Raw genomic sequence first — 11,007 nt, forward strand, 5'->3', positions numbered from 1 at the left:
CAGACACTCCAGCAGTGTGAAATCAAAGCTAAAGCATAACAACCGCATGCACACCTTGTGCATTCAACTGAATTTCAATTCTGTGCAAAAACTTCTTGCCTTTTGATCCAACAATGGGTGAGTAAATTACCCTATTATTTTATGTTCCTTCATAAATCCCATATTGCAATAGATAATGTTGCTGGTTTATAGAGCATTTCAACATATTTTCAATTCACTATGTGTAAGAAAAATGGTGTGCACTCAGCGGCGAAACTCTATTTGCACCTTTTGCTGTGGTTCTGATACAGTATAAAGCACTGCTAGGGCGGGCAGTGTGAATACTATAATCTGTTAATATGGGTGCTTAAATAATTACACGCTGTTTTGCGTGTGGTGTGAGACAGGCCTAAGTCATGCACAGATTCGGTTCGGCCCACGTGGGCTCCCAGACGCTGATATAACAAGGGCAAACGCTGCAGAGGGCAGTCAACTGTTGACAGATTCTGTCATTATCTCAATGGACGTCATTGGCAGGGTGTGAGCAGATAAGACAATAAAGGCCAAGCACTTTTTGCAGGACTCACCTCTGTATCATCATATAATCAACAACCGCAGATGCTTTCCACATCATTCCATTCTCATAAACAAAGAAGGCAAACAAAATCATTGGGAAATATCTATAAATGAATATTTTTCCTAAATGTACAGTTCCTTTAATATAATATAATATAATATAATATAATATAATATAATATAATATAATATAATATAATATAATATAATATAATATAATATAATATAATATAATATAATATAATATAATATGTAGTGTGATCCATGCGGCAACCTGCTCCATGTGCAATAAAAATATCTTTGGTTGGACTACCAATATTAGTCTTGATATATGACTTTAAGCATACTTTTCAAAAGTGCTATTCATTTATTTGTTCGTGAATGAGAAAATATTGAGTGTATCTATAAAATAAAAGCAAAAGGACTGAGGCTCGTTTGTTCTTTCCAGGACATTATGCAGGTTAAAAGCGCTGGAAGTAGTGAAAGTTATTCCATTTGAAGACAGTTCCCAGCAGAGACTTTTGAAAGTGATGTGACATTCAGCCAAGTATGGTGACCCATACTCAGAATTCGTGCTCTGCATTTAACCCATCCAAAGTGCACACACACAGAGCAGTGAACACACACACACACACTGTGAACACACACCCAGAGAGAGCAGTGGGCATCCATTGATGCTGCCGGGGAGCAGTTGGGGGTTCGGTGCCTTCCTCAAGGGCACCTAAGTCGTGGTATTGATCTTTTCAGAGTTTGTGCGATCATTGATTTTCAGCCAAAGATTGTCATTTTTTCACATTCAGTACTAAGTTGTACAATAGAATAACTGTCCTTTCACTTTTGACTGCAGTGAAGCTGTTTTGTACAGTGCATTCAATTTAAAAGGCCTTGGGGGAAATTAAGGATACAGTCCCGAATGTCTGCGATCATAACACTATTATGTCTGCCTTGGCAGCCACTTCAGCACGATCAGACCTCTCTTTTGCCCCAAGGTAAACACAGCTGAAGCCATCCAAAAAAGTGTTTTATCAAGTCAACAAACCATGACCCCATGAGGCTGTTTCACAAGCTACCGGGGCAGTTTTGTTTCACAAGCAAATTATCTGACCTCTCTGCTAACACTGTGGACATAGATTTTTGTTGAAGGCCTGCCACAATCAACAACATAATGTTACCTCCCAGAAAGACACCTTGAACACCTGCTTTAAAGGGACAGTTCACCCAAACATGACAGTTATGTCATCATTTGCCTACTCTTGTGTCATCCCAAACCTGCTACACAAACTACAGCACACTGACACTACCATTCAAAGTTTGTGTTTGGTAAAAGTCTCTCATATACTGACTTATTGAACAAAAATACAGTAAAAACTGTGAGTGTGTGTGTGTGTGTGTGTGTGTGTGTGTGTGTGTGTGTGTGTGTGTGTGTGTGTGTGTGTGTGTGTGTGTGTATAATTTTTTAATTTTTTTTTACAAAAGTCCTAAAATGTCATACATTAATATATTTTTCTTTCTTGTTTTGTCATGATCATGACTTAGTTTTCTGCTGATCTTGACTTAACAATAGAAATGAGAAAAAATTAAGTCATGATAGCAAGAAAACAAGAAAGAAAAAAAACAATAATCCATGACCTCTTGGGACTTCCGTAATTTTAATGTTTTAAAATTCATTCTGAATTTTAGCATCATTACTTCAGTCTTTAGTGTCACATGATCATTCAAAAATCATTCTAAAACGATAATATGTATGTGAATAATTATTATGTTGAAAACAGCTTTTATAGAAAATTGCCATTTTCTTTTTATATAATTCTTTGTTTTCTAAACAATCTAAACTTTCGACTGTCACTTTTGATAAATGAATTGTGTTCTTGCTGAATAAAAATAGGCATATTAAACTAAACAAATAAATGAATACATACATTTAATTAAAGTCATTATTCACTGAAAAATCCATCTTACTGTAGCTCTCCATGGTGCTTATGAGAGAAATAACAGTGTATGATTTGTGCATGAATTATTCTTTTGAGCGAGTTCCCAGTTATCGACTCACTGGAGATAAAGACAAAATAATAAGTTTACTTATATAGCCTCAGAAGACTTGGAATACAGCATATGAGTCACATGGCCCTTTTTTATGATACTTTTAGTACTTTTGCATTCTTTTTTTAAACTCAAAAGTCTTCATTATTGAACTGAAAAGAGCGACACTTATGTGATTGACAGAAGAAATAATGTCCTTTTGGTGGTGCGTATAAAATATGCATTGCTTATTTTTTATCTGCCATTTACAATTGCCACCAATTACTATTAGAGGAATCTTTTTTTAGACAACTTTTATAAGCCTACTTTTCATTGCTTGAATGAACCCACCTTTGTTTCCATTTTAAAATGACATCACATGATTGTCAGTGAAATTATTCGGTCCCTTTTAGATTACATAACAGCACAATGTCTTTTTATTAGCCTATCTTAACATTTAGTCCATTGTCCCAGGTCATGGACTCTGAGGCACTCCAGTGCCCTCAATAAGTATGTTTGTGTTATGGCTATGCAGTAGCATGGCCGCTCTGGATCAGTGAATGCCAGTGCTGGGTGGGCTTGTAGACAGTGCCTGTCACTACCCTGAACCCTGCTTCTGGGAACAGGAGCACCTTATACCAGACAACAAAGCCTGGGCTGGCCCCCAGCCCCTGGCTCACTCTCAACTCTCCACCGGCTCAGTCACAACAATGCTGCTATTCAGTCAGCCAATTAAATGGATATGATACACCGCTGTGCATGTTTGTCTGACTTTGACAAGTAAATTACTGAACAAACCTGCCATTAAGACAATTGACCTGTTCAGCCACTGTGAAACTTGATGCACCTGTTGCATTTTATTATGACACACCATCTACTGTCTGCAAGTCATTTATTATTAGCAGCTTGTGTTGAGGGTGTGAACTCATAATCAGAATCATCAATGCAAATGACTTGATCTCACAGCAAGAGCTCAATGGAGGTTTAATTTTCAGACCAGCTGCATGACTGAATGCCACACGTGTTTAATCAAAAGGCTGCATCTCACTCAAATAGTTAGCGGAGACATTATCAATTAATTTGGGTTTTATGTGTATGATAGGGGAAATTGTTGGCATATGATCTAAGGCGGGTGGAATGCGTGTGCTGCTAGTCACTTTAGTAAGCTGGTCTAAATTTAAAGCAGCATTAATGTTTCTTTTGAAATAGGGCAAGTGCCATAAACAACGTCACACAAGAACCGTAGCTAATCAGACCAATGGCATAATTTTGATTGATTCTATTGAAAAACGATATGACTGCAGACTATAAGACTCCAGAATGTTTAATCATAAAGCAGTGCAGAATTTTTCAACCAGTCAGGTCTTCACCATGCATAGTTTTTATTTATTTCTGTTTTGGCTTTGGATGTGCATACTGTACCTACTCTGCATTTTTAGATTGCTTTTATACAACAGTTTAATAAACACAAAGTTAATATTGAGTAACTCATAGTTTTAGCTACTACTGCCAGTTACTTTTGCGTTTGCTCTTACTCCACTAACAAGCCACTGAGCCTCAGACACACGTTGTGTCTCATTTGTCAATGATAGATCGTTGGTATTTCAGAGAAATAACCATTATAATATAAAGTTTTCTAATGGCTGTTTTTCTAAAATGAGACATGCTTGATGATGTATGCAGCCAACTAAATAAAATTCAGCTAGAGACGTTCCTGAATCAATCAGTGTTTTTGAACAAAATGGCTGAGTGAATGATTCAATCATAAAGAGAATCCATTTAGTTTCAGAATGAATTCATTGGTTAAGTGAATTATGCATCATTCCTCAGTAAATTAATTGCTGGAACCACATACTATTTTCTGTTCACTTGCTTATTATATTCTTTATCTTTCTATGTCAGGAATTAAGTAAATATTTTAAATGAATCAGTTTATTGATTCCTGTCACTTGTTGCCTTGTACTCATATTATGTTACATATTACAGTATATGCTCTTATCCAAGGTGAAGTCGCATTGCAAATTTGTGATGTTTCAAACAGGTGCTGAATTTGAAATAGTATACTTGCATATTACTCTTGCTACTCCTGCAAAATATATTTCAGAATAGTAAGCATAAAATAGCATAAAAAATAGTAAGAGTATGTTATAGCAAACACACAAGTCGAGTGATAAACAATAAAAATGAAACTGCAGTGCTGTTGGTCTGTATATCAGCTAAATGTTATTTCCACATCGTCGCATTGTTCCAAATCTGATCCAATCAGCATTTAGATTTTCGCTATTCTTTTGAAACAGAAGGCCTATTGAAGTATTCCTGCTTCTGTTGACACAGCTGGGAGTGGTAAGCATGTCTTCAGATTGTGGTGTAATGTGTGTATAGCTGATCTTCTTTATAGTGATGACCATGTCAAATAAATAGGCCTGTGAGGCCAGAGAGCCAAGGATGGATGGGAATAATGCTCAGAGGTTCCAGGCCTGGGGCTTCTCAAAGCTTTGATTTCTTCACGCTTCTAGTGCAGGATCAATCTCACATTTTCAAACCAAGCCAAAACCACCGAAACCCAGATGACCCTGAGATTTTTTGTAACAGCACTTTTCCCTTCCGGGAAATATCCTTCAGGCTTTAGGAGCACCTCTTGCAAAATAGTTGCATCTTTTGATACGTTTTTGTCCTCTGCTGTTGACTTGGCAGTATACAGAGGTCCATTGTTAGTATTTTTGGCATATCAGCACTACTTATGTATATTGATAGAGATTGCTCAAGTCTCTGCTTCAACAAGTCTTCAGCGTCTTGAGAAATAACAAAAAGCTAGAGCTCTGATGTGGCAACATTAGCTCTTTATCCTCATGTGATGTGCTGGATGCTTTTTATTAGTAGTGGCTCGGTTTTATCTGTCTTATCTATCTATATATCTAATCTCTGTAGCACATATTCAGCATTCTTGTTAAAATAATTTTTTTTTAAGAAGCAGCCAAAAATTCTCACTTGGGACGGAGGCTTGAGAACGAGCAGTTCTGAATTTTGATTGTTAATCTCTTTTTGGTCAGAGATATTGGGGTCAGTCTGGGCAAGGCTGAGGGTTCAGATGTTAACTCACATGGGCATCGTCCATGAAGGGTGGCACAGTGTTGTCTGTTTATGATGGCGTAGACGGCCTTTAGCAAGGTTTTGCCTACTCAGCATTTGGACTTGTATTTGGGGTGTGAAAATTGCTCCCAAGAATCTTGTGTATTTATGAATCATACTAGTTCACATTTTAAGAATCCAAAGAATCAAAAAATATATACTGAAGAATAAATATATATGGTATAAAAGTGTATATTTATATTCACTATATTTAGGTGCTTTTGGTTTTTTGGTTTTATTTGAAATGCTTTGGTGCTTTTCTCAAACCATCCTTAATATTTGCAAAAATGTATGTGCATTTCTCAAAACAATTCATACAAACAGCACCACACAATGGATTACCTGCAAAAGCCTGTAACTTATTTGAAATTATTAGTTCATTTCTTAAAAGTAAGAATTGATGTCAATGAACATATCAGTGCTATCATAATGAAAAGTCCTTGTGTCATTGTTTACAAACAAGAGACTCAAAATATTTAGTCGTGTCAATATAACAGTCTACTCTGTTAGTATTACCTTATGTAAACTATGGCAACATTTTGGATGACAGTTACTGTATTGAACAGTATGCCATATGCTTATGTCATATATCCTTTTCAATTATATTATAATTATATATTTTTGAATATTGATAGAAAGAGACTGGATATAATTCCCAGTTACACTTTTACTAGTGGTCTGACCAAAAAAAAAAAAAAAACACTTAAATAAATAATAATAAATATGGGCTCAAAGATCAAAAGTCCAAGTCCAGAAAAATCCATTGTCTGAATTTGTTACTCTTGTGTTGTCCTCCGTCACCAAAGTGACCGAGAAAAACTGTAATATATATTTCCTTAAATAATGCAATAAAAAATTTTTTTTATTTTTTTTTTATTATTTACATTTGGAGAATAGCATTAAATTAAAATTAGTCAATGAAAAATTAAAGTACTACTAATTATGCATATAAATAATTATTATTAATTTAATGACATGATATGGAGATATTATTGCATTATCATGATATTAATTAATCACAATAATTAAAAAAAGTAATGTGTAAAATAAATAAATATTCCAACAGGCCTAATAAATGTTTAAAACAAAAACATTTCTCACACACACACATATAAATACATATATAGTGCACTTTTAATGTGTTACACAATCAACTATTTCCATTTACCAGGCACCAGAAACACACCTTTTATGTAAATCCCCAGGGATCCTTTCCAAAAAACACTGTTTCCAGACACTATAGTGCACATCATAAGCTGTTCAGCATAACATGTCTGGATCCATGTCTCTGCATGCCTGGAGATGCAGATTACATTTCTGTATATTAAGTAAATAGACTTGCATTTTTGCAATTTATCTGAGGGTTTAGTGGACAGGACTTATTGTTGGCAGGACCTCTGTTATTCTGTTTCCTACATACTACTAAACAGACACACCTTTCTGATCATTGTTCCATCAGTAACACTATGTTCCTTTCTTAAGACATCAATGACCTTTGTTTGAAACACAAACAAGTCAGTATTTAATCTGCAAGAGGTGTGAAAATATGAAATATTATACAGTGTAAAGGATGAGAGAAAGGAATCATCTCATCCATAAGACACTAGAGTGCTAATTTTTGAAATCATGGATCACAGTGAAAGTATCCCATGGCATAGAGCAGTCCAACATGAAAAAGAACTGCCTTTCCTGTCATGGAATACAAGAATGGGTTGGTGTACAGACTAACAATGGCTATTTGATGATATTAGAAACAGAGGGCTGTTGAACTCTGTGTATTTAGTAACTGAGACTGTGAAGAGTCTTTGGGCCAGAGGTCTCATGCAGACTGCTTCTGTTTGCATCCCGACATCAGGCTCATAAAGAAAACCTAATTATGTAGACTGTAACCTTTCACTGCCACGTATAAAACTGAGGACACCCTGATAAAGAAGATTAAACATTAACTGGAACACTAGGAATCTTGTTTCAGAGGCGTCCCAGTAAGTTTAAGAGGTGTATTGTCTTGGCGCAAAACAGACAAGATTAGATGCTGAGCAACTTTATTGCATTTTAAGAGTCAGAACAGCCATAAATAAGATTCCACAGTACAATACATTTATATTGCATATCATATTAATATTTATTGCATCATATATAGAACTTTAAATATTCTTGTTTTAAATATTTATTAGGGCTGTTGGATTATTTATTGAATTTATGCATCATCTTGTCTATGTCTTTAAAATAATTAAAAAAAAGGTTGATAGACATCCCTACTTTTCATATGCGTATTTGTTCTTTTAAATGCAATATTATGAGATAGTTTTACTAGAGAGTTGCTATGGCAACTCCTTTTTTCATATGCAGTATGTCATACCATGTTACTTTCATTAGTAATTCAGATTGAAATCTTTTCATTTAAAATAGCTGTTTCAAATAGGAATTTTATAATCCCAAGAAAGAATGAATTTCTGACTGTTAACTGGATGGTTATTGTTCTAATTTTTACTACTGCTGTCAAAACTTAAGAAAGCAATTTGAGCGGATGTGCAAAAAAAAAAAAAAAAAGTGGCAAAATAATCAGCTATTACCATCAAAGACAGACTAGCTATAAACTTTTTACACATGTTTCTGCTACGCTGACAGTGAATATTTCCAAAGTCAAATCCAAAGGTGGTGTGTTACAATAACACTACATGGCATAAACACATAGAATACATTCTTATCATCTGGCTGCAAATGTCAATTGAATATAGTTGAATCTTTTTTCTAATACCTGGCCTTAGCTGTCTATTTTTCCACTTGTCCTCATCTCTAATTCTTACGCAGACTAAACATGTCAAACACTATCGGATTTTATCAAACTATGATGTCCAAATGTGTTTATTTTCAGTTTGGAGAGCATGGCTAATATATATATATATATATATATATATATATTGCACACACACTGAGATTGAAGCAAGTGTTAATGGTTTATGAGATTTCAATGCATCTATGGTTGTTTTGGAAACTCCTGTGACCATTAAATTGTATAAACATGCATATTACCTGGAAAGGAATTTGTTTTGCTGCATACTTCAGCTATGGGGCGATAGACTACGCCAGAATGGTATGTTAATTGCCCATAGTGTTTCGCAAATCTCACTGGTTAGGGAGAGAAATCCACATGCACTTAAAAAATAAATAAATAAAGCAATACTAGAATATTTGCACAAAGCCATTGCATGAACCTGATGGGTTGCAATGAATGGGGTGTATTTAAGAAGTGAGAACTGGACTGACTCAAGATCCTCTTATAAGTTTGTGCAAAGGCGTGCTCTTCATACCAACCTACACATTCCTGGAACCCTACTGAGACTGCAAGCCACCCTGTTCTTAAATAACACTTAATCATGTTAATCATCAAGAAATGTAAATAACTAGTAGTGTTCAGTGTTTGTGCAACACTTATTGGTGTCGGCTGGTGGTTAACAATTCATAAATGATAAATTAACTAACCAAACCCATTAAAATGAGCTTGGTTTAAACTAAATGGTAGTGTTACCACTTAAGGTCATCCATAAGCGGTCAGCCAGGAGGTGGCCAGAATTCCTTAAGTTAAACCACAGCATGTTGTTGTCATTAAACTCAAACATCCGTTGGCCATTAACTGGCAAACACAGATCTGGCCAAGACTTTTACAGTTTTTATGAGCTGAACTAGACGAGTGTGCTAGAGCAAGTGTGTGAATGCATGAGTAGTTTCACATACCTGTGGAAGAACAGCAGTATGGACAGCATGGTTTGGTCAATGTTGCTGTTGCAGATGCCCTCGTTGAGCAGGTAACAGGGGTCCCGGACCACCGACTCCAGCGAGTCCTGTCTCATGATGTTGTTGATCTTATCTGTGTTTAGGTTCTGAAAGTGAAGCTGGTCTCGGAGCTGTCTGAATTGGTTGACGGATGTAGGGCTCCCCAGGCTGGTGTGACCCTCTCGGCCCGGCTCAGACTCGCAGCCATTGGCCAGATCCAGACAGCAGCTGCAGCAGTCCAGGCCGATGGGCGAACGGCACTCTTCGGTTGACATCAGGTCAAGCTCCCCCACGTGGGAGTCAGACGGTAGCCGTGACAGGTTCTCCTCCACCTGCTCCCAGGTGATCTTCAAGCGCACCTTCCTCCTTCTCAAGTCCACCAAGTGTGCCAGGTGCTACAGAAGAAGAAGCTTCTATGAGTTGATTCTCCTCGACTGCGTATGTGCACACACAACACAGGTTTTTATGGGCTGGGGGTTCCTGTTCTCTAGTAATGATGCAGCCGGAATGCGTTTGAAAGAAAACCCAGAAGCTGCTTCTGTTTTTTTGTTGATTTTTTTTTCTTTTCGCTGTCCCCTGCTCCGCACTTTCCCTGCCCCTGTGCGTGCATACAGTGCAGACAGTGAGAGAAGAGGTGGAGAGATGGAGGCGAGGGCAGGAAAAGAGGGAGGAGCGATTGCTCTGATTGGCAAAGCATGCCGATCAGTTCACTAAAAGATCACACCTACTTTCCTCTCAACATCACAATGAGGGAGGAGCGAAGTTAGGAAGGGAGTAAAAGCATGCTCTTTAACATGTGCACTTCAGTGCTGCCTGGGGTGGAACCTGAAGGAGAGCAAACACATACTTCCCCTGTTTATATCACTGAATCAAACACAAATGTAGTTTTTTCCTTGCTGGTTTGGTCTGGATTTTTTAAGGCTATTAAACTCAGACTCAGCTCTTTGCGTGCTACTACTACAAATACTGCTTGTGTGCAGTGTTCCGTGTCCAATGATTCATCGCTAAAATCTTTTTTTTTTTTTGCAGTTTTACCAGGGTTTTTTTTCATAACTTGCCTTTCAAAGAGAGAAATGTTGAGTTAAATACCCATACGAATGAATTAAAAGTGTTTAATGTCCTTTAGAAATTGTTTATTTGTTAATGGTTAAAGGTCAGTAATCCTATCTGTTTTGTCTATTCAATTCCTATTTCAGGGAGAGATTTATATGAATCAGATTTAGAACTTTGCATCAATAGGACTCCTATCATATTGCTTAACATGAGATAAACTAAAAATGCTGACATAACATTAACTCAGCACAGCATGCTTTAAAAATCATTCACTGGTCAATAAATTCTCCGAACACCTTCCAATGTTCCACTGAGCATGTTTGAAATATGAATTTCATCACATCTCTAGCTGAACTTTCCAGTGAAATTCAATCAAAGACAGATTAAAAAGCAAATGTTATTACTGTAGAGCAAGTGCTCTATCTGAGCCAGCTCTGAAAGATGACAGTCTGATAATTCTATATAATATGATGCTTT

General features: G+C 36.5%; 1 protein-coding gene across 1 annotated transcript in view; it reads right to left on the reverse strand.

The window, feature by feature from the left end:
* LOC132109447 (TSC22 domain family protein 3-like) overlaps positions 1-10,095 on the reverse strand; it is a 31,066-nt gene extending 20,971 nt beyond the window's left edge. Inside the window, exon 1 of the mRNA XM_059515518.1 lies at positions 9,439-10,095. Coding sequence (XP_059371501.1) covers positions 9,439-9,752 — 314 coding nt within the window. The 5' untranslated portion in view covers positions 9,753-10,095. The remainder of the gene's footprint in view (positions 1-9,438) is intronic.
* Between the last annotated feature and the right edge of the window lie 912 nt (positions 10,096-11,007).

The sequence above is a fragment of the Carassius carassius genome, chromosome 29 (genome assembly GCF_963082965.1).
Source record: "Carassius carassius chromosome 29, fCarCar2.1, whole genome shotgun sequence".
In the NCBI taxonomy this organism is placed as follows: Eukaryota; Metazoa; Chordata; class Actinopteri; order Cypriniformes; family Cyprinidae; genus Carassius; species Carassius carassius.